General features: G+C 41.7%; 2 protein-coding genes and 1 long non-coding RNA gene across 8 annotated transcripts; 2 read left to right on the plus strand and 1 right to left on the minus strand.

The window, feature by feature from the left end:
- The first annotated feature begins 122 nt into the window (after window positions 1-122).
- On the plus strand, window positions 123-13467 carry ImpE1 (Ecdysone-inducible gene E1). Its single transcript, XM_046612370.1, has 8 exons — window positions 123-392; window positions 8523-8682; window positions 9454-9585; window positions 10693-10965; window positions 11067-11288; window positions 12138-12554; window positions 12635-12889; window positions 13329-13467. Exons 1-8 carry the CDS (start codon window positions 342-344, stop codon window positions 13346-13348), a joined length of 1530 nt encoding a protein of 509 aa, XP_046468326.1. The 5' UTR covers window positions 123-341; the 3' UTR covers window positions 13349-13467.
- LOC124212413 (uncharacterized) lies at window positions 9133-12740 on the minus strand. Its single transcript, XR_006881638.2, has 4 exons — window positions 12619-12740; window positions 11136-12537; window positions 10666-11011; window positions 9133-10571 (listed from the first exon to the last, which is right to left on the minus strand). It is a non-coding gene; the product is annotated as an uncharacterized lncRNA (long non-coding RNA).
- A 3092-nt stretch (window positions 13468-16559) lies between the features above and the next one.
- On the plus strand, window positions 16560-23882 carry LOC124212404 (uncharacterized). Of its 6 annotated transcripts, none has more exons than XM_046612361.2 (4): window positions 16560-16913; window positions 19317-19609; window positions 20486-20765; window positions 21216-23882. In XM_046612361.2, exons 2-4 carry the CDS (start codon window positions 19435-19437, stop codon window positions 22750-22752), a joined length of 1992 nt encoding a protein of 663 aa, XP_046468317.1. In that variant the 5' UTR covers window positions 16560-16913; window positions 19317-19434; the 3' UTR covers window positions 22753-23882. The 6 variants fall into 6 exon arrangements, with proteins under 6 accessions (XP_046468317.1, XP_046468319.1, XP_046468318.1 ...); XM_046612363.2 differs by lacking the exon at window positions 16560-16913 and adding an exon at window positions 16979-17451; XM_046612362.2 differs by lacking the exon at window positions 16560-16913 and adding an exon at window positions 17468-17522.
- Window positions 23883-23964: the final 82 nt, after the last annotated feature.

The raw sequence follows: 23964 nt of genomic DNA on the forward strand, positions 1-23964 counted from the left end.
GATGCGCCGTTTCCCTACGCGTTCTAATCGTGCAAGTGGGAGCGGGACGAGCCTGGAGTAGGTAATATTCTTCAGGGAAGAGTACTGCCCGCGGTTTTCCCATCCAAAACCGGGACGTCAGTCATCAGCACGCAGGCGCGCAACGCGCACGCGTTTTATTCTCTCAGCGGTCTTTAAGTGTTTACGTTAGTCGGTTGCAGCAGCTTTATCTTATACCGCTCGCAGATCTCAAGCGTGCATTCCAAAAAGTTGTTACAATCGTTTTTCAATTTGATATCATTTTTATTTTCAATATTCTGTCCTCAACTCATAGCTTTTGTTCTATTTGGTGAAACTAAAAAATGTTGACCATGACTTGGCAAATGAGGATCCTTTTGGTAACCGCGTGTCTGGTGAGTTCAATGCTACAATACTTTACATTAGGATTCACTTGATACTTTTGCAAAATTTTACATAATACATGTACGCATACCCGTAAAATTGAAAACGCGATAAACGTCATGATTATTCGATACCCGAATTTTGAGATTAGATAAAAGAAGATCTTTGGAGGCGACGCGAGTTCGGTAAAATTATAGAAACGACATCAGGCCGGTTTGATTTTTATATTTAATCGCCGATAACTATAATGCCAAGAAATGTTTCATCCAAGCTTACGTGTCGTGGGTCATTATTGACTGCAGTTGAAGGCTGATTACGACGTAACGAATTTCGGAGGCGCCATACCGCGTTTGCAGATTGCAGCTTGACGAATTGAATTTTGATTAGAGACTCGACGGCGTCGCGGTGTCAATGACTTAACGTCGGCGACCTGGTCTCCTCACCTCGCCTCGATGTTCGCTGTACCCGCGTCTTCGTTTTGCCTGTAGTTAACTAGTCGTACAAGTGCGCCATAATCGAAGCTCTCGATTCGCTTTAATGTATCGATTACACTTTTATTACTTATTACCGCCGCGTTTACAGCTGCAGCGTTTTGCACCGACCGTGAGCATACTCCGATTCAACTCATCGTCAATCAATAATTCTGTAACAACCCGGAGTTCTCTTACGCACTTCACCGTGCATTCCATGCGACTTCATCTCAATGTCAAACGAATCTGTGTATGGTCCTCTAAATTATTTGAGAACCATCGTACGTATCATTTACGAAATAACCAATTGAATCTTGGAGATTCTTCATTCGTTTCAAAAGTGCGGGAGAAATGTAATCCGGTTTTATCAAATGTCGCTAATACTAAAACGTGAAGTTCACGTTGGTTGATTCCGCTAGTTATTTTGAAGTTGTTAAGTCAGCGCAAACTTTAGGGTACAGTATCCGAAACATATGTATACCTAAAGCAATCTTCGGATCGAGTTATAAATCCGCTCGAACTGGGAACAGTTGTTATTATTATTATTACAGTGTTACGACAGGCTATAATCATTACCTAAAAGGATCTTTGCCACTCAACATGCAATCGCGTGCGAGTATTCGAAAACTCAGCGGCAATGTGTTTATTACAAGACATTATTATAGGTATCCTGTAAACGTTTGTCAATAGACGTTCAATCTCTTTGCGGTATAATATTTTGAAAAAGTATTGTAAGAAACATGGCACGAGCGGTTTGAACGAAGCGGTGAGGACCTCTGGAGGAAGTCGGTACATGATCCCATGAAAATCGCGTAAACTGTAGAAATGGCGGATAATTTTTGCGAAGCGGTTAAAACTAGACGGTCGGAAAATTATTGCCCCATTTATAAATCGCGCGGGAGATCTTGTTAGAGGTTGTTTCCCCGCGAAGACTGACTTCTCGCAGTTGTTCGCTCGCTGCAGGTTTGCCGGTGGAATATTCTCTCGGCTTCCTTATTTCTGTGGGATTCTGTACGTTCGGCGAGTCGGAGTATACCGCGGAGGTTTAATTTGTAGACAGCTCTTCGGATAAACGACGTGCTGTAGGAAGAAATGCAGCTTCCCAATGTCACCTATCGCCATTTGTATCCTCATATCCTTCGATCATTCGTTCTTCGCGGCACTTCCTTACGACCAGCTTTAACTCCGAGGTCAAGGGTCGCTCAAGTTGCCATCAAGTAACCAAGAGACGCTCACTACTTCCTAGACTCGGAGCATATCGCGAACTTCGCGATCTTCGAGACAGAAACTCTTCGAGCACGCGTTCTCGTGCAGCAGGATTGAGACGTTTCCACGATACGAAGGCATGCCTGATATAGGCTTGGAGGGATCGGATATGTATGCCGGATTCCTACAATTCGCATCCGTAGACCCGACGTCTTGACAAGTTGCATCGCATCGCGGCGATCCCTGAGACACGCGTGATACAGATGATCAACTCAAGTGGCGTGCTGGATCCGTTCTGTGGGTTCCGATCCATACGGACTGTTATTTGTGAAAAAAGCTATCCAGCTACCGCCGTAACAGAAGGTAATACCTATCATTGCCACGCGGTGAGACTGACGGTATTCCAGTGGCACAGTGGCGGTCGAATTACGGTCCGCAACGCATCCATCCATCGCAGATCGACGCGGAACAGGATTCGCATGACTGTGGATCGTAATAGCAATGGAATTTGATCGTCCGGGCACCATATTCCTCGAAAAAAAAAAAAACCGTTCGGATAGCATGTCCTTTAATTCCGCAGGCGCGGACGTTAAGAAAAATGGACCGAGCAAGAGGTTTAACGAGGAAATCCTGGTTCATCAAGTTCAACAAATGCGTAAACTGGTCGAATATAGGCTCACACAGCCGTTGGCCACATAAACACGGACGGTAATTCGTCATTAGAAACCGAGAATCCATCTTCCATCCATCATTCGGTGGCTATGGTTCAACTCGCCCGATGGGTTAACGCTAACTCGAAGTGAGAGTGCGAGATCAGGAAGCTTGGACCGTAAATGGCCAAAGCAATACCCCATTGTCGCAGCCACGTATACCGCACTTATACGACGTAATGAGCAACGGAACATTATGGGGTAATTTCTTTTCTGTCGACCTCACAGCGACACGACGGCTTTATGTTTGTTCGTCCATAGCCCATCGCGTCTCTACCATGTGTCGACAGATTGTGCGACTGTGTATATATGAGCACCTAAGTGCAGCGAGCGAGGGTTCCGACCATTTCACGGGGTTCGATGTTGGTTTATGGGGTGAGGAACAGGCGGGCAGGCGAACGAGTCGGTGAGTGAAAAGCGTCTGCGAATGGCGCTCGATGAACGCAAGGGATGCTTGGACTCGGTTACGTGTCTTTCTTTCTTTCACGTTCGGATTCGCAACAGTTTCGAGCTTTGTCATATCGGTCAAAGAACGATTTCGAGAGAACGGGAAGAATAGATATAATTCTGAGTAATACACGGATTCGAATATCTTCTGATACCATTTGTCCGGATGCAACATGATCGAATAATTTGCAGACGAGTTTTGCTCAATCGTGACTCAATCCTACAGTCAGAGATTGAATCTTTTAGACCAAGTCGCATAATCATTTTTACCAGTAAGTCTCATAGTTTCGCGAAAACCACTTTGTCCCAAAATTCCGCAATGGAACAACTCAAATCCTCTAGTTACCCACAGTCATTCAGCCACATGTTACACTAAAGGGTGAGTCCTGCTGAGTATTATAGAATATCCAGTACCTACTTATAGTTATTCGAATGATTCCGTGTTGGGTATATTCCGAAATCCAGTTGCACAGTGCGGTTCGTAATAATATCGATGAAACATCGATTACCGCTTATTGAACGCAAACACAAACGTCACGTGAAATTATTTCGTTCCGGTGATTTGCCGGAGCGAAGCCTGATGCCGGAAGCATGGTATTCCGGGTGAGGAGAGTTCGATACCTCCAGACCCCATACAATTATAATTATGGACACGCATATCTGCGCCATGAGTAATACACCGTGTCTGCCATCGCCTACTCTCGCAAGCTCGTAAACGCAGTTAGCCGAAGATGATAGCCGCTGCGATGCACAGGTTTAGATACGTACACGGATTGCTTACTCGAGCATGCCGAGCACGTAACACGTAGTAGATGAGGTGCGACTCGGGGTTGGAGCTGGAGGAAGAATTCCTACTTATTCGACTTTTTTATTAGTATCAATACGTCGGTAGCCAGATTGAAACGGAATTATATATCTCTAGGGGGGCTTCGTCTCGGCGTGCGTGAATTATTCAATCGGCACGATCTTTCGACCCGGTTGATTGGTGTGAGACCGGAATACATTGGCATGGTATACGCAATTAAGCGATGTTATTATGGTTCATATATCTAGGACTCGAGCTTTGTAGCATACGTGTCGTAATTAAGCGAGACATGTGCAGCTGTGGCAACGCGGTGCAAATGAACTCGTTATTTGTTCAGCTTTGTGCCCAGCGGAAGTTTAACCGCAGCACTTGCATAGTTCGGTTAAATTCGTATCTCATGCAGGTTCGTAGATACACACAGTTGCTCCAAGAATTTATCTTTCTAAAGTTCAAAGATCATCGAAACACACGCGAGAATTTTCGAGAAAAATTCATCGCAGTTATAACATAAATTTCCACCAAATTTACAATGGTCGGATAATATCTTCCGTGAATTGTTTTTTCACGTTTATGTAACGTGCGAGATTTTCCGGTGGCTGCAATTTGTTCCAGTTGAATCTACCGTTAATATTACTCGCGTAACTACACTCGTAATATGCCCGCGATGCATCGGCTAAAATTGCAGCGCTCGGTTGGAAAGGGGAATTGAAAATTATAAAATATCATTGGTAATCTTTACAAGTATCCTGAAACCAGGGAATCTTGATACAAGAAATCGTAACGCATGCGTGACTTTTACGACAGTTTCCTTTGACCGAATTAAACGCTGTACATTCGATCGCGGTTCTGTTCCGCAGATTCAGCATGAAAACAAGTTCGATATACATACGAGTACACTTATTACTATATGCCTACAGGCGTGTTATACTTACCGGTTACGAGTGATTTAGAACCGATACGGTGAACTTGTTTAATGAACTTGACGGTCGCTAGATCGGTTATTTCCCAAGTATATAATCAGGAAAATTTTTCAACATCCTCGTCGTGTACGATCATCAAGAATCGGGGGGCAAATGGCTTTCCTCTGCGTCGTATACACGCTACATCATAATTTCTGCCTATTCCCGTTTGCCCGTTCGTTTCCCCGGGATGCTGTTGGATCTTTAAGACAACGCGGTTCTGCAGCTCTCGCTCGCATCCGGCACGAAGATGCAGGCAAGCCTGGGAAACGGATGACATCAAATTATCCCTTAACACGTTTAATTGCACTTCGTTGATGCAGTTTTGCACGCCTCGTAAAGGGACCACCATGAACGCCTCTCGACAAACGTGTACAAAGGTGTAATTGTCACGCGTACGACGTGCGATCGAAATCCGAGCAAAGTTGGTAAAAAAAATTATGTAAAAACACTAGGAATCCCGGGTAGTCAACCGCGTAATTTACAATGAAACGAAATGCGTAGAAAAAGAGTGTCGCGGATGGATTTAAATCTCTTGTACCATAGATCGCGCACTCACGCTTCCTTTCTTAACTGCATCCTTCGTGAGCTCGCTAATTGGTAGAAGCCATTGTTATAGCTCACTTATTAACGACAAGCCCATCTTCCACCGTCATCGTGTACCTACAATTATAGTTATACGTAGTGAGAACTCGAGATAACGCATCGCGGAGAGAAAAAAAAGATCGGATTTTAATCTAAAGTCTAGGAAAAGAGGGTTACGTTAGGTTTTTTGGTTTAAAAATATCCATGTCAACTATATTTTTTGCTATTAATGTAGCAGATTTTACTCTCCACACACTGTTCACAATTTTCACTGATTCTACGATAAATTCTGCATTTCACGAAGTATATTTTACCAAAAAACCTGACGCGTCCCTTTTTTCCCGCAGTTTTCAGTAAAATCTGCTCTTTCATTCTCTCCGTGATCGTCGTCGATTAATGGCGTGCAACTACGGCGTCATTCCTTCACTTTTTTCCGCAATGTAATTTAATCGTATGCTTTTTCTTTTTTTTTTCCTTTTCTTTTCCTTCCTCTTCATCATCGCTCAGCACTCGAGCCTCGGCTCGGGCCCCTCGGGTACTTTCCCTGCTCGTTTAAAGCGAAGCTGTAACCCGGCCTGACCCAAACCTCAGACCTCCGAAGGTAGCCGGTACCTAGGTAGAAGGTAGAAGGTATGTGTGCAACGAAAGTAACGGATTCGACACGTCGGTAACGGATTGGACCGTGTAACATCTTCGAGCGTGTACAATGCGGTATGTATAATGTATACGTATATACGTATGGTTATGTGCCTACCGTCGCATTGTTATTCGTTGCCCTGCAAGATCTCGTGGGAAAGCCGGAAGCGATTAGCGTTAACGCAGTAAAAGATGTACACCCGTACACTGGGAAGACAAGAGGAAACGGTAAAAGCATCCAGTGACAACATTCTCTGGTTAGCTTGTCGCGGTGCTGTTATAGCAGCAAGCGTGCGATTTGCACGTGCGGAGCGATCCGTTTCTGTCCTTCTTGTTGGAGGGAATGGAAGGAACCGAGGGTTGGAAACCGAGAGATCGACTCGATTCGATCCTATACTTCGATGCTATACCGCAAATCTATCTATCTATTGCTTTTTTCGGAATAAATTGCTCGACACTCGGCTGCGTGTCTCTTTAAACTTACCGCTGCACACCGCAGAGACTTTGCCCCTTTTCACCGGAAGTTCGGAGCGTGATAATTCATCAACCACGAAGCGTGCTGCCACTTGCAACGCGGGATTTAATTAGTTTTCGTAGAGAATCCTCAATCTTCGTCCGAATCTTATTCCCGTGTACAACGATTTGATGCTAATCTGAAAAAATTGTGTCTTTAGAAAATCGTCGACGCACCTGTATGGGGTGTGGATAGATATTTGGAATCGCCGATACATCGAAATGAATTCAATAATGCGAAGATAGAATAACGATAGATGAATTTTTCGAAATCTTGATTATCGTTATTTTATTTTCGCGTGTTTGAAATTTCGATATATCGGTCATTCCAAATATTGATCCTTCCACGTTTAGACTTCCACCCACAGTCCGATCCTCGCAAAGCTCTTCAACGAGAATATCCGAATGTACCTGCTATACGGATCGATTCGTCGATGGAGTTTTGAATCGATCAAGGCCTGTATACAAGTAACGGTTAATATTGTGCACGTTGTTACAGCCGAGTTCTAAACACCCGAAACGGAGGTCGCGTTATTCCACGCGCAAATATACCTACCTTCGCAGCCGTAATATATTTTACGTTCAGCTCACCTACGACGCGATACGAATAATAATACGAATATATCAAGGAGTGCGAAGTCCTTATGCCCGCGTGGGTTGAATTTCAAATTCAAGTGGCATCGATACGGCAGACGAAATAGCCGCTTGACTCACCGCGATCTTCGAAGCATAAGACAAGAGTTGTACCCGTTGAATGAGCTTCGTCGCTCGTCGCGGTCGTAAACAGTCCGAACATGCTACACGATTTTGTTCCTACATAGACATGTGTTAAAAAAATATGTGCAAGTTATTTTGACTGTGTCAATAAGGCTCGAGAAAGAGACCTAAAAATTTCCGGCCCAAAGCTGTTATTCCACCTGCGGAACGTTGAAATGTGTGGAGGTTGAATCGCAGGTGTAAGATTTTGGGATGCACACGCATTCAAGGGTTCTTCTTTTTAACATAGTCGCATCGTCGACCCTCGGCAAACAGTTTTATACCGGTTCAACTTGTACGCAATCTACAGAAACGCACACATTGCGTATGTATGCGTGTACATACATAAGCTTCTACGGAGATGAAGCAGCTGCTTTAACGCCCGGGTTCCACAATTACACATTGAGACAGAGTTTACGTCCGTAGACAAGCTATGCAGACACCGATGCGTCCCTGTCCCGTTGTAGCGAGCCTCTAGGAAGTTATTTTTTCATTTTTCTTTTCACTTTTTTAGTATCCCCGTTCCTTTGTTCCTTTCATTCCCATCCATGCCTTACGTGTCGCAGCCTCGAATGTCCGTTCGATCCTCGTCCGCACGCTGAGGCTCGAATACGAATATGGACCGAGCCGCTTCAAATAATGGATCCTTTCGTTCGACGAACAATAGAAAAGCCCGCGTTGCGTTTTGCTCGCTGCCTGAGCAGGCCAAACGCGAGACGAGGAATTGCACCGCGTTACAAAAGTGAAGAGCCCTCGGCAAAATGTAGTATAAGTGCCATCGGGGTGCAAAGCTCGCTTCATCGTTCAGCGACGTCCATTTTTAACCCCCCTGTAATTGTTGCACTCCGGTGGGCATAGAATTTACGCGGTAACAATCGGCAATCATTTCCCTCCAATTTACTGTCAGAGAAAATCCCAGCTTTTTTACCGGACTTCGATTTTTCCATTTCGCAAAAAGAATCGACTTGAAGTGCAGATTCCTTTGTAAAACGATTTTGCAGATACCGTAGGAGAAATCGCCGAAGTGATATACCTGTATTTTTCACTTTTTCAGGCCACCGCGTATTCCGTGCCAGCCGGAATTCTTACCCTCGGGAACGAGTGCAGTAAGGACAGAGATTGCGAGGCTGGTATAAGCAACAGCCAGTGCCGATCTGGGAATTGCCGGTGCCGTCCTTTCTTCGCCGAGTACAATCTCACCGAGTGTTTGGAATGTAATAAATTCTCATATAATATATAAGTAACGTCGGCTGGTGCCGATGCGTTGTATCTTGATATATCTATATTATACAGCACAATTGCCTCGCGTAACGCGACAGTGAATTATTCGAAATAGATGACTGATTTCGAGTGATTAGCGGTCATTCAAGTATCAGCTAACGCATTTTTTGCAAATTTCCTCATCCCACCCCTATTGATAACGATTGGTAACGTTTGCTTGTCAACGTTAGCTAACGCTTTTTTAAAAGTATGTTGGCAAATCGATTCACTTCCTAGGAACAGCAGAAATGCGATTTATAGTCAAATCCTGATCAATTTATTCCTACTTTGTTAAATATGAACTATCATTAATTATTAATACACATTAAGATGTTCAGTCAAACGAGAATTCATTATTCATTGAGTATTGAATACATCACATATTGTCTTTCTTCTTAAATGCATGCCACAAACATTATATTTACCAAGATATTATTATTGAGCAATTCATGCATTATTAACACATCCTTTTACAGAATTTTTTTTTTTTTTTTTTATCATTCTCAAGCACGTGGCGCGCTGGCTTTGAGCACGCACTTTGAATTTTCTATGCTAGCTAACGCTTGCCTGGAATGCCTAATACTACAGAGTAACATTTGATAACGTTTCTCCGAATGGTTTACCCCTATTATAGCGTTAGCTAATACTCGAACGGCTTAGTCTGCGACGATTCAATGATTTAAAAACGATCCGTATAACAATACAACGCAGATTTATCATTGCAGCAACGCTTCTTGGCTACGATTGTCTCGTGAAAGATCAATGCGCCATGAAGGTAGCTCACAGCAACTGTCTAGCTGGAGTCTGCAGATGCGAGGAAGGTTATTTGCAGTTCCGAAAACACACGTGTCTCGGACGTGAGTATAGTATATCAATTTTACGATCCGTACTTTACCAAGGCTCCGACTAAACTCGAAGTAGAAATTTCAAGCGACGTTGCTTTACTCCGGAAGTTTCTTTTTTCCCTGGTCAAGAAACCCGATCACGATCAGGAAGGTAATATGAAATTCGTACGCAAATGTGTCTTCGTGTGATCTTTATCCAAATCCTTCCCTTGTTCTTTTGCAATTTCTACTCAACCCTGTGTGGTATAAATTCACGTTATAGTCAGGGTTTCGTTCAATGTTAAAAATTTCTGTACGGAACTTGCTACGCTGTATTTTGAAGTTTTACTGGGATACGGACCAATGAGTTCACCATAAATTCAATTTACAAATAAAATAAATTTGCTACACAATTTAGTAAATTGAAATAATTTTTTCGTCTTCCTCCTGTAAAGTTTACTAAAATTAAAAACTTTCATTCTATATCTAAGACATATACATAGTCATTTAGGTCACCGCGCCAAATTTTTAAATTTGCAACCTTATTTCGTAAATTGACAACTCTTTCGCAAAGTATAAAATGCACAATAATTCTTAGCAGTGTACTTTGTACTTTTCACGACTAACGATTGCGAACGGTAGCCAAGTATCATTAGACATCTATATTGTGTACGTCTTCTGCCATAATTTATGAAGCGATAGGTAGGCAGACGGCTTATAGGTTGCTTCGAGTTTTCATTTCAAGTAACGACCTGGCCCTCGGTTCGCCGACCCGTGCAAACACAACATTCGAAATGTATCACGCAGTGCAGTGCGCGATTCGCGAATCATAATAATTAAGCGACCCCGTTCCCACCCACCAGATGATAAATATTTATTAAATGCTTACGCAGGATGATAATACGGCCGACTTCCTCGGACGTTGGCGCAGTTAATTAATTCGTCACGTCTCTGCGCGTAATGTCTTCTCCCTCATACATATTCACATCGCACATATATGATAAACTCGAGCGTTTCTCCTGAAAATGCAATAACCCGAACTCGAGGGATGGTTTTTACCCTGGTATTTTAACGATGGCGAATGAGGAAAATTCGAGATAAGAAAATTGTCACCTGTGTAATCTCGTAATTTCCGTCCAGCCGCTCGGCCTGGCGACGTTTGTTACAGCCACTCGCACTGTCATCTCTGGGACAGCGACACTCATTGCGATTTCATAATCCCTGATCTATTCGGACGATGTCAATGCACCTCGCCGATGCGTCGGGACGGCGACGTCTGTCGGCCGGATTTCCTGGTCAGACCACAGCTAGTACCTCTTCAGTCGAGCAACGACGTTCCGGAGAGCGTGGAGGAGGAAACGATCGTCATCCATGACGCTGACGACGACGACGACGACGACGAGGAGGAAACAGGTATCATTTCACGTCACGAAGCTTGAGCCACGGCGTTGGATTTTTCCTGGAAATAAACTCGAGTACGGCTGTTAATACGCGTTTTTTTCTTTTCGTTTAAGGTGTTCAAGTATTCTGGCTGAAGAACATATCTGCGGTTCCTTCCACTACTCCCTTCAGGCAAATCGTACCTGCGGTAACTACGACGGTTCTACCAAGCCTCGTCCAGTCAGCTCCGGAAACTCCGGCACCGAACCAATTTCCTGGTGCCGACAACGAAGCTGTCGTCGTCGAAGCTGCAGAGACTACCGAGTTTTTACAAACTACGTCGACTTCCACATCGGGTAAACGGAGTCGAGAGGCGTTGCCTGAAATTTTTTAAAATCATTTTAACCGTCGGGCATTTTTCGAAGTGACAGGAATGGTTCAAGAAATTGCTTGCTTTCATTAAAATCGTGATACGATTGCAAAATGTTGTGCCGCAGGAATTGCATTGACGACGTTTCGTAATTTCTTGACAAAAAAAATTATCACTTGCAACGATTGTTTGATGAAATTATTATTTTCGTAAGCTACGAAGATCACTTTGAAAATAACGAAAATATAAAAGAAACAAAAAATTCTTGAATTCGGTATGAAGAAACGCTTTGATATCGACGCTTCGTTTGAAATCGATTCGAAATGGTTAAAAATCCAGTGGATTCGTATGATTTCACTCTGCGATAGCTCATTTTATTCGGTAAACTTATATTTTTCTACCGTGCCCAATGAAACAGTTGTTTTCTGTCTACTTTGTTTGTTGATCGTAACTAGTATCAATCCAGTATTGTGAAATAAAAAATTTTCAACGATGCCAAAGTGTTGAAAAAACGTATTTCAGTAAATTTATACAAAATAATCAATTGCGAATAAAATTATCAAGCTCTCGTAGAGTAAAATCGAACGAATCTATGTAAATATAAGACTTTCAACAATTTCGAAGCGATTCAAAACGAAGCGTCTAGGCATCCAAGTTTCTGTTTATAATCCCAGTATTTTCTGCATTCGTATTTCAAAAGAGAGATCTTCGCAGCTTACGAATACAATAATTTGACAAATACCCAATGCCCGACTGTCTGGTATGAAAATTGTAAAAAAATATCGACTTTCGCCCAAAGTCAAGATCGTTCACCCGTTGAATTTTCCCCAAAAAGCACCGATCAAGACGGACAGACACGAGCCGGAAAGCACAATGGCGATAAGTTTGGGCCTGGCATGCACCGCGGACATAGAATGCCAGATGGCGGATTCGGGTTCGCGATGTCTGGAGGGTGTCTGCGACTGCGCGATCCGCGGTAACGGAAGTTTCGCCTGCGGGGCGCAGAGGACCGGATGTGCACCCGGGACCTTCCAGTGCCGCGGTACCGGGCAGTGCATCAGCTGGTTCTTCGTCTGCGATGGTCGTCCGGACTGCGCCGACGGATCGGACGAGGAATGCAGATCCGAACGATGTCCGAGCCAGGCGTTCAGGTGCTGGAGAAGCGGAGTCTGCGTATCGAAAGCCGGCGTTTGCGACGGGAACCAGGACTGTCCGGACGGGGAGGATGAGGACGGCTGCAACAGCCGAAGAAGTTAGTCATCCTTCTTGCGGAGAATACCTGAAGGAAAAAAAGATCCAACATTAATCGACCGCACCTTGTACGTATTGCAGAGTGCCCGAAGGGCGCGTTCAGATGCAACAGCGGCCAGTGTCTGCCTGCTTATGAATTTTGCAACGCCATGGTGATGTGTCGGGACGGCAGCGACGAGCCTCGTGGGGCCTGCAGAACCCGGAATCGTGGAAGACTCGCACCTCGGCTGTGTCCTTTCCGATGCGACAACGGACGGTGCAGATCCGATGCTATCGCGTGCAGCGGTCGAGACGGATGCGGCGACGGATCCGACGAGAAGAGCTGCTCCGTATGCAGTGAGTATAATATTACATGCGCGTGCGTTGACTGGGCGATGGATTTTTCGTATTTTCACGGTTTAAGGGAGTCCTTGATTTCCTATTTTCACTTGGCGGGGGTTCGAGAAAATAGAAGGCTCGCGGTATCGACTTTTCAAAGACGCAACAATTTAACGGACAGAATTGTTAGAATGTAGAAAAGTCATAGTTATAAGATTGTCAGATACGGAATAAGAATACAGCGGAATTCTGACGATTCTATCGCACTTGTTTTTCTGTAGTTTACGTTTCTATACTTCGAGTTAATAGAAAATTTTGAAAATTCTGTAAATCAGATTTCCGCGTCTTTGATAGTTCGGCATTGTAACTCTTCTGTCTTCTCATCTTTCTAGATTTTTACATCCACGCCATTTCACTGCATACATTTGAATAATCGAATGCTTGTAAATCGTTTCAGGATGTCCTGCGTCGACATAATCTTGACTGGATACCACGCGGCGCGATGATAACGATAATTGTGTAAGAATGAGAGGATATTATACCGATATGCATGAAATATTAAGATGACTATCATCACGCGAAATGTGAGTGTAGATTTTTATACTGCATTTTTGTATGATTACGAGGGTCGCGGAAAAAGTATACAATTTCTATGCGTAGCCAAAGATATTTCACGCGAAATTGAATTATCGGAAAAATACGCAACCACCGGTGCAAGTCTATTCTTAATAAATTATAATATTCGCTGATCCGGAGTTGATTTCTTTAAAAAGCTATCGACTGACGTCGCTTTTTAGTGTTAAGTACTTTCGAAAGATCCTTTGTACCTGTCGCAGACGGTGTAACACAGTTTATGAATTTCAACCGATACTGTATACACACATATGCTAATTCAGATAATTGTAGAATGAATAGCAAAAAGTGAGAAAATCTTCTGGCAAGTACCAATTTTTTTTTTAAACACACAAAACAGCCGCGCTGCAACTTATACTATTATTCTGAATAGACTTGCTAATTGAAAATTGATCACAGGAGCCTTGACAAAACGTTTGTCAAGGATTCTCTTGACGAATTAGCTAAGCAACGATTACGTACGTACTCTGTAATTGAATGTACAATAATTCTTTTTTTCTTTCGCCACTTAATGTAAGTGTACCAGATGAGACTATGCATAGGATTAAGATTAGGAAATAAGTTTGGCATGATTGATAGTGAGTGACAATACCATATGCTTCAGATATACGCACAGACATGTGTATCGGCGATTTTCTGCATCTCCGCTATTCTCACGACACATACGCGTAGTTAATATGTAACATACGCATATATATATATATCAACGCAATATATCCGGTGAATTTAGACTTATACATGTACCGTCAATTTTTTGTACCGAATAAATGTTACGCTGTAAGTGAAAACAAACGTATGTTTCCAAGGAACGATTTAATTATTCCTGCAATTTTCCCGTTCGAGATGACGAACAAGAAGTAGGTGTAAAATTCGCCTGGATATTATTTATAAAAATATTTGACGTGGGTAGTCGTGTAAAGAATTTATACTAGTAAAGTATTAACACGTCCTGATTATTTATTATTTTTTATCATAAAAATTGTCTTTGTCTTTGTATGTGCTAAGATTTTTTAAAGTTATTTATCGTGTGCAACACTTTCTGAACAGTCTCTTGACGATTCATATGTTTCTGAACGCATTGTTTTTCGATTATCAATACACAATCTTACAATTAATCGACCTTGTTCCACTTTTACATAATTAGCCACATCACATTGTTGAAGTAATCGGCGCCGTAATAAAAATATGTTAAATTCATTTTTACGAGTAGCTAATCTGTATTTCATGTATCATTCAGAACCGCTCACGCTTTCAATAGTACCTTAGTTAGTTACCTTCCTGTCAACACGAAGGATCCTATAGGATGCCAGCCTCTGATTCCGTATGGATGAAATAATGGATAAATGCACGTCTCTACGTCTGGATCTATCCAACTTATATTTTGTGATATTTAATATAAAATGTCTCCAATTTTCATTGATTTCTTCTGCTCAGGCCAGAAAATATTTTGCTACCGCGATGAAAGGACCCTCTTGTAACTTCGAATAAGAACATTTTGATAGAAGGAGGTATAACCTTTCAAACGTGAAATGAACATCAGTCTCCAGCAAAAAAAACGTGACAAAATGCTCGTTCAACGCCAACAAGCCGCGGCGATCCGAGGACGCTCGGAGTGTATAGACTTTAAACACAAACGGTATAAATATGCAGTAGGTGTGAAAAAATTATCTCCCACGAAGCAGGCAGCAGATGTCAAAACTGGCCATCTTCTTCTTAACATAGGAGGAAAGTATGATTGACGTTTCAATTTTTCAGAGTTAAACAGAGAATATACGAGATGAAATATGAGTATATGGAATAGAGATATTCTGTTCGAAGAACGAGAATGAAAGATGATTTTTATAAAGGAGTGTGATATAAGAGTGTGACAGATATAATTTGTGAACCGAGAAATATTCAAGCGTTGAGTGATGAGGTGGAAGATCACGTACAGCTGAGTAAGTAAATTTTTGTGAGCTAAGTAAGCGACGGCTAGTGTTTGTAATATGTAATGTTAACCCCAAACAGGTAACGTGATAACAGTGGAGTATATAATCGTGAATATACTGTAAGCATTTATAACTAAATCTTTCACAAACCCAAGGGACAATATTGGCATAAAAAGCTTTCACTTTCGCACCATAAAGTCGCACATTTGGCGACCAGATGGTAACTTTCCCAATCTCTTTGATATACTACGTATGTGACTTTCCAGTATTTTTCTATCTATTGTTTCTATCACGTTCAACTGTCACCGTAAAAACTACCCTCTACTAACCTGATCATCTCCAGATCTAAGAATTATAAAAAATTATCTACCGCGCTAACATCCCTCCTACATTTTCTCGACTAATCCATCTTGTTAAACAATTCTTCCACTTTGTATCCTGAATAAATCCCAATGCATTATCAAGCTCCTATCCTTGATAAAAATTTCTTTTTGCTCCTCCTATCGCCAACTATCAAAATATCCGAAAACCATTTTTTCAGTCTAACACGATCTTTTCGCTGATACACACTAGCTTCCAGAATATCATCGTTAACAACTATGTATCCAAAACAAACATCAAGCAACTCAACGGAACTAATTCGAAACCATTTTTATTGATTCTAGAATATATTTTTGTAAACAGTATTCGGTGAGTTGATCAATTATCTAACTTGCAAATCACCTGTAATACTTTGATTAGAATTGCAGGAGTTCACGTTCTGCAAAACTGATTTTCAATCATATCAAAAATTGTTTTCACACTTTTAACACCAAATTAAAACTACGGTAATATTTTTGGTAATTCCTAAGCGAAGGTACGGCGAAATAAATAAATAAATAAAATTATCCCACGTCGTTAAAGCGAGGAATTAAATTTTTTTCCGTCTCTCCCTTAAACTGTGCGCATCTCTGTATGTGAGACGATTCATCTTTCGCAGTGTTTCGCGACTGCGTCCCGAAGCTTGGACCAGCTTATTGACGGGAAAGTTGCGGGAGTGGTTTCTAAACCGGCGCAACGCTGCTCTCGAGTTCACGAACATCGCGCACTCTGCTGTAAGCAAGTTCCATGCTTAAAGTTTGTACATACACGTCTCCGACAGTTCTTGTCCGGCTTGCAGCACGGAAGCACGCGAACTTGTAGCCTGAAACTAACCGCGTCTCGAAGCATGCTCCCGGCTTCTCAATTTCCGCAAAAGACATTCCCGTGGATAATAAAGGAGAGAAAAGTATTATATTTCAACTGAAATCAGAGTGAAGCTTGTACGGAACATGCTGCTGAAATTTTAGTGATTGTATCTTTTATTTTTCGGTCATCGTGACATTCACTGCCGTTTCAACGAGATGGACACATTTTTTCAACGAATGTAGCCGCACGTAAATTCTCTCAACGAGCTTTTTTGTTGGGAAAGCGATTAAAATATATTCGTATTAGAATAAATTGTGAGTATAAATAATGAGTTTAACGATAAATAATTAAGAATTTGTTCACAATTTTATAAGTAAATCCGTCAGGGTTTCTCACGTACGAAATATCCACGGAAATATCGTTTCTGATTGAATTTCTACCTAAATCCTTTGTCGATATTTTGTAACAGTATAAGTATTGATAATTGGAAATGATTGGCCGGTTACTTTTACTCTTGATTAGAATATCAGATTAGTGATCAACGATTATTGAAAACACTTCTTTGAACAATTGCTCGACAATTTTCGATCACTTCAAAGTAACTTTCGCACCGAATTCGCACATTTATTGTCTGCGTTTCTGCCAGCGAAGTGCTTGACCGTCGTTCTCTACTCTTGGGTTTCACTGTCAGTTAATTGAACTCCGTTTCATATCTGTAGGCGAGTATAGCTATGAAGACAGTGGCTTTCAAGGTTGAGCGGTGGGGATAAATTTAGTCTGAGTGAATAGCTAGAAGGCAGCCGGTTTATGTAGATGGGATGTCGATATATTTTTGCTTTACGGAAATAGAAGGTTCGTAAATTTTAAGGATGATTAGACATTTAACCCAGCAGTAGGAACCGCATCGCGAGTCGGCCAAAAAAGTGAGTGAATTCCATTCGACATTGGATTTATAAAATATGAGCTGATGTTTCTTGCAAGAATATTCTTTGAACATCCGAGCGGAAACCCTACGTCTTAATTGCTCAAGCCTCAAAAGTCCTAATGATATTTACGTAGAACGCAATGTGAATCACAATTCACTCAGGAGCTACCATGTGGCCGCCTGCGTGATAGTGAAAGGTATAAGCTTATATATAGATTTTATAACTTGTTATTGCTTGAGCGAGCAAAGCAAATCGACGACAGCGCTCTAGGTGTCGAAAATAGGCGTTTTTAAAGGATCTTTCCACCAGTCTTCATACTTACGTTACAATAAGCATATGAAAAGTACTTTAGATCCGGAATAGGACGTCTTTAAAACCTCTGCATGTAAAATGTCATAACAATTAATGCTTGTTGAATGACTAATTTTCATGAAACGGACACAGTTCGATTGATCGAATATTTTAGTTCATTGAAAAATAAATTTCGTGAAAAAATTCAAAGCACCCCGAAACGTTTGACGAAAGTTGTACATTTGAAAAACAGATTTTAATACATATTTGATAAAACTGTAATGATAAGTGAAGTGTGTAATGAGAAACGCCGAGTATAATCTATTTGACCGGACATAACAATCAACAAAATTATCATACGTCCGCTGAATGACCAGATTGCATACTTATCAAGCAACGAGTCGTCGTTTCATAATGAAAAAAGATTAACTTATCATACATTGTATTTCAGTACTTTTGAAGGAGAAAAAGTCGTTGAATAAGCTTTCACGTGAGATGTGTAGTGCACACAGAACTAAAATATATAATCTGTATAATAGGATGCGATGATTCACGTGAGGTCCGTGCATGAAAAAGGCACCTCTCCCAAGGTTCTAAACACGATTCGAGAGCTAAAACGCACTAAACTCAAGGTTATGTTTAATGTTTGCAGTTTCTTTACAGCAGGCACGAAATTTTCACCCGGGTCATTTTGCTAATAGCACTTTTACCGACTGTTGTATCTTGACCATGTAGTGTAAATGATCTATATTTACTATACATGCGCTTCTCCTCCTCTGCCGTTCTGTCCCCGTTATACTGAACCGCTTTCACGCGACACGCGCTCGGCCGTTTTCAGTCACGTTCGCAATCATTTTTCACCTATTTCGCAGCGCTTTAACGCAAAATGTGAATATACGTTTCGTAGAACTATACTTTTACTTTCAAAATACTTTTGGAAAATTTAAATCGGAACATCCATGACGCATCCCGGCATAGGTACTGCAAGACGGTGCGATAAAAAATTCAAATTGCAATTGTGTAAAAAGTAATGATCCGACAGCGTCTGTTTTATGCGCACGTAAAGTACATGTTAATTGCTTCTATTTCGCGGAGGACCCGCGCTACAACTTGAAAAATAGCAGAGTTATCAATTTTTGTTTTTTTTTTATTCAATTTTTCTCCGTTATTAATGATCCAATCGAGTCGTCCCAATGCTAATTTCGTTCGCATTTTGACTCTTTACAATCCACCTCTTTGTAAGATCAAGATTGTTTCATTAGTTTTGATTTTATTAGTAAAAAATAACGGAAATACATGATATTTGCTTTTAAATATTTATAACGAATTAATAAATGATCGTTGCGAATAGAAAATATAACAGAATATAATTACGAACTGTCTTTCATGCGTGATTGCACAGTCGGAATCCTGCTAGTATTTTTGTCACAGAATCACTCATGTTCTGCTTTGTTGATTGGCCTATCAACGGACCTCAGTATCCCAAAGTAACTGTTTCAGGATTTCGTTACATAATCCGACGTCTAATTTATGGAGAAAATCTACCTACCCATCACGAATCCAACTCTGACGTGCCTCGATATATCCACGGGTGCAGAAGAGCTCTGAACGCGGAGAAATGTTTTGTGGCCCAAGATTCTGGTACTTGGCCCAATGCATCTGCCGAAGGCCCGCGTTCTCAGCGATCCTCATATTATCGACGCTCTTCGCAGCACAGTATCTAATTTCGGACAGCTTCGTTTACCTGAATCGCTACCAAGATGTACCTTACATATCTTCCAACATATCTGAAGGTACGAAACACGTTCGTCGTAAATATATACTCACCGCCTTGTTTTCATAAAATGAAATATTACGAAGCATGAGTCCTATAAACAGCGGGTTATCACGAGGCTTATCTGAAACGTAAAACTTCACAGTAACGTGAGCGCGATTAATTTATAGAGAATGCGAATCAGTATAAATTAGCGTGCCACCGTGACGATAAGCATTGATGGTATGCGTCGAAACGTAATCAGCTCTGCATAATTGAGAAGTCGCTGTAGAATTCAGTCACATCGACTTTAACGCGTAATCGATTACTCACCTACTAGAATCGTGCAAAAGGTGGAGCTTCCCATGGTAGCGATAGGTCATTTCATCAATATATACAGGGTGTTCAAATTTAAAAAACGCATTACGTTTCCAGCCGACCTAATGGTTTAATTGGTAAATGTGTCATACAACAGTTGTGTGCTTCAGAGGCGGACATATCAACAATTTTTTTCATGCGGCCGAGCATCATAACTGGTAATGCTGTGGAGGATGGACCAGTTTTTTTCTTTTTTATGAAATCATACATTTTTATTTTAACTCAAATATTCTGTATTCGAAAATGTACAAGATTCTCGCGAATTTTTTTTTTTTTTTATAGGTAATAGTTCGTGAGATACGATACAAATGTATGATTCAATTTAAAAACACTGGTCCATCTTCCACGGCATAACCAGTTATGATGCTCGACAGCATTAAAACATTCTTCACGTGTCCCCCTGTGAACCATATAACTTTTGTAGGACACATTTTCCAATTGGCCCATTAGATTGGCTGAAAACGTAATGCGTCTTTTAAATTGGGACGCCCTGTATAGCGATACCACACGCAAGTTAATATTTTATTCCTTACCCCAGGAAAGGGCAGAGGCTTCCTCGTGTCCAATTCAAAATGTCGGATCCCAGATAGAGATCCTTTGGATCCGTGGATTCGTCAATTTGTGACTAAGGAAAAATTTGAACCCTGTACGAGGACGGCGTTATTAACCAGAATAGTCAAGATGCGGAACGGCGAACTGGCGTTGAGAGTAAACTTGAACTTGGCCAAGAATTATGTCGACCTGTCCTGCTGCTGGGCTCCGATTCACAGACCGAAGCCTTCGGAAACTCCAGATCGTAATATTGACTCTGAAATAAGGTAAATCGTAATTATTTCTACAATTATTATTCCTCGCCTCATTCTTTCAGTTATGATACTCGGCAAGCCAAGATAATACCTGTCGTTACAGTATACCTTTTCGTCATTAATTCAACGAGCTCCAATTCAGACCACAATTGTACGTAACCAGCGTAGTCTCAGGTCACGGGCACGCATTGATTACAGTCATTGAATAAATGGCCAGCGTTTGCTTTCATTGCTCGACGTTCCTCGCGGAAATTTATTTGCGAAATCTACTCGAAAGTGATTAACAAAACTTTTGTTGATTCCCGCAACGTGAGATATTGTTGTACAATCATATTCTAATAAATTATAAGAGAAGAAAAATATCCCATAATACTCTGACCGAGGTATAAAACAGGGTAAACAGTTAGCTGTCTGGAAGAAAAAACAACCGTCTAAATAATATCGTTATGTATTCCGTTTCAGTCTGGGTTCCTGCACGGAGTTCAACGACGAAGCGATTATTCCTGCCAAGGTGGAGGTCATCTTGGTGAAATGCAAAGCGAAGGAGATGAGGCCCCGAACGAAGAAGAATACGAGAACGGTGTACGAGAACGTTCATCCGCTATTGCGACCGGAAAAGGTCAGCGAAAAACTCTCGCAGAGAAAGAGGTCAAACGGCACAAGAAAGCTGAGCGTCCTTCTGCTGGGAATCGATAACGTAGCGCGTTGGAACTTGGAACGTTCGATGCCGATTACTTCGCGGCACTTGAAAGACACCGGATGGATCGAGCTCCAGGGATACAACAAGGTGGGTGAGAACACGTTCCCGAATCTGATGGCGATGCTGACTGGCATGAACAATTCCCAAGCCATGAAGGTGTGCAAACCGACCGAGTCCTTCGGCCTCGACAACTGCCCGATGATATGGTACTCCTTTAAAAACACGAGCTACGTAACCGCCTACGGAGAAGACACGGCCGAGATAAGCACCTTCCACTACAACAAAGCGGGCTTCGTCAATCCTCCGACCGACTTCTACCTCCGTCCCTACATTATCGCGGCGGAAAAGTACCTTCCGCTAAAAAGGCACCTGGACAACAACTACTACTGCACCGGCCCCGATCTCAGCGGCATCAGGGTCTTCAATTACGCGTTGGACTTTGCGAAGACCTTCATCGGGGTTCCGTACTTCGGTTTCTTCTGGACGAACAGCATGAGCCACGATAACATTAACGGCGTATCCGCAGTCGACAACAAGATACAAGAGATCCTTCAGCGGCTTGACTACGAGGGCGTTCTCAATGATTCGATGGTGATTTTCCTCAGCGATCACGGTACGAGATACGGCTTGTTTAGAGAGACCATTCACGGCTGGTACGAGGATAAACTGCCCTTCAACTACGTGTGGCTACCCGAGTGGTTCAAGGTGGATAACGTGGACGCCCTCGAGGCCCTTCGAGCTAACGGAAGGACTCTAACATCGCCGTTCGACCTTTACGAGACCTTGAGGGATATCCTGGCTCGGGCTGGAGGCGAGGCTGATCCCAGCTCGGGTTGCCCGCACTGTCAGTCTCTCTTCAGCCAAACGAAAAAGGAAAGAGGTTGCGAGGATGTGGGAGTCAGTCGTCTTTGGTGCGCGTGTACGATGTTCGGTAATAACGGTGTCAGCAATGAATTAGCCCATGAGACTGCTAACAAGATCGTCAGTTACATTGACAGTAACGTTCAGCGATACAGGAACTCCTGGGGGAAGAGGATCTGCTACAAACTAAGACTGAAAAAGATTCTCAGGGTCACCGAGATGCTAGAGTCCGTTTCGTCGAACGGCACTTTCGGATACAGGCAGTTTTTGTACCACCTCCAAGTCACACCGGGAGATGGAAAATTCGAAGCTGTGATACGGTACGACGAGGACGGAAGTTTGACTATAGTTGACAATGAAGTCACCCGAATAAATTCGTACGCGAGTACCGCTGGATGTCTTCACGCTGGACCGAAACAGTTTTGCTATTGTGATTAACCTTCACCGATGGACAGAACTTTATGTTCTAACAAAAATGAGAAAATTATTCTCCGCTACAAGTACTTCAAGGTAAATGCTATTTGTAGAGGTGTACTGAAAGACGTCGGTCAATTTTCCGACCGTTTTCTCAACTTTACAACTTTCGCAGTGCGTGTGAATTACACCATATTGATAGACCAATTGCAGTACCTGTAGTATAATGAGTACAAAATAATATTCTTATTGTTAGTTAAAAATCTCATCTACGTTATTTCACTAATCGTAATTGGCTGTAAAATTATTAGTGATAGTCAGTAAGTAAGTAGAACTGTTATTTGTGTAAGTGACAGACGTTGTTGGTGAGAAGTTACCAAAACAGAATCTAATTTTTTAAAACCGCGATTATTATAGTTGATGTGGTTGCATAAAAATTGGTAATTATTGTAAAGTATCTGTCAACGATGTATAAAGTATAATGCGACTCGGTTTTGCAATATATAGTTGTCAAGGTATCATATTGCATAAATTCATATTACGATATCACAAAAGATACGAACACATATTTCCGCTGTTTCCAAATGTGTCTTGGACTCGATTCCGTTGCTAAAATCTGGTAACATGTTGCGAACTAAATCAGCAATGACATTTGTACTTTGAAATTAATTATTGAAATCCTATGCGGACGAACCTTCAACCCGAGTCGTTACACATAAAACATTGTTATTGTGATATACCGCCCAAGTCAATCAAAGTATGTAGCTAACCAAAGTTGTACGGTTAACTCATTAAATTAACTGCTGTATTCAGTATTCAATTGTTACAAAATATGCCAATAACACTGCAAGGACGTCTATATTTTTACCCATACAACAGATAATACCGTTCACTAAATTGTTAAGCGTTATGTCGAACCTAGTGTTTTATGGTTCTCTACGATGATTGAATATTGACGAGAGAATTCTGATGCTTGATACATTTAATTAAAAGAAATTGAACTTGATGCTTAATAATCATGTTCCTAGTTTTTCCTAGAATTTACAAGTCAACTAATGTGATCTTTATATCTGTAAGCTATGAAACTTGCGCGCGTTAAAATGTAACTTTTACATACCAGTTAAAAAAAAAATCATTTTAATAAACACTATGAGTTCTTGTACATCCGTTGTGTGTCCATGATGTTTTCCGTTGCGACAAATAATCCAACAACCGCACTCAAACCCAGCCAAGTAT

The sequence above is a fragment of the Neodiprion pinetum genome, chromosome 2 (genome assembly GCF_021155775.2).
Source record: "Neodiprion pinetum isolate iyNeoPine1 chromosome 2, iyNeoPine1.2, whole genome shotgun sequence".
NCBI classification, from domain to species: Eukaryota; Metazoa; Arthropoda; class Insecta; order Hymenoptera; family Diprionidae; genus Neodiprion; species Neodiprion pinetum.

Bases quoted from the DNA above. Each gene is read 5' to 3' on its own strand.
- ImpE1 (XM_046612370.1), top strand. From the start codon at position 342: ATGTTGACCATGACTTGGCAAATGAGGATCCTTTTGGTAACCGCGTGT. The intron at 393-8,522 runs GTGAGTTCAATG...TCACTTTTTCAG, and splicing joins TTTTGGTAACCGCGTGTCTG to GCCACCGCGTATTCCGTGCC. The intron at 8,683-9,453 runs GTAATAAATTCT...TTATCATTGCAG, and splicing joins TCTCACCGAGTGTTTGGAAT to CAACGCTTCTTGGCTACGAT.
- LOC124212404 (XM_046612361.2), top strand. From the start codon at position 19,435: ATGTTTTGTGGCCCAAGATTCTGGTACTTGGCCCAATGCATCTGCCGA. The intron at 19,610-20,485 runs GTACGAAACACG...TCCTTACCCCAG, and splicing joins ATCTTCCAACATATCTGAAG to GAAAGGGCAGAGGCTTCCTC. The intron at 20,766-21,215 runs GTAAATCGTAAT...ATTCCGTTTCAG, and splicing joins AATATTGACTCTGAAATAAG to TCTGGGTTCCTGCACGGAGT.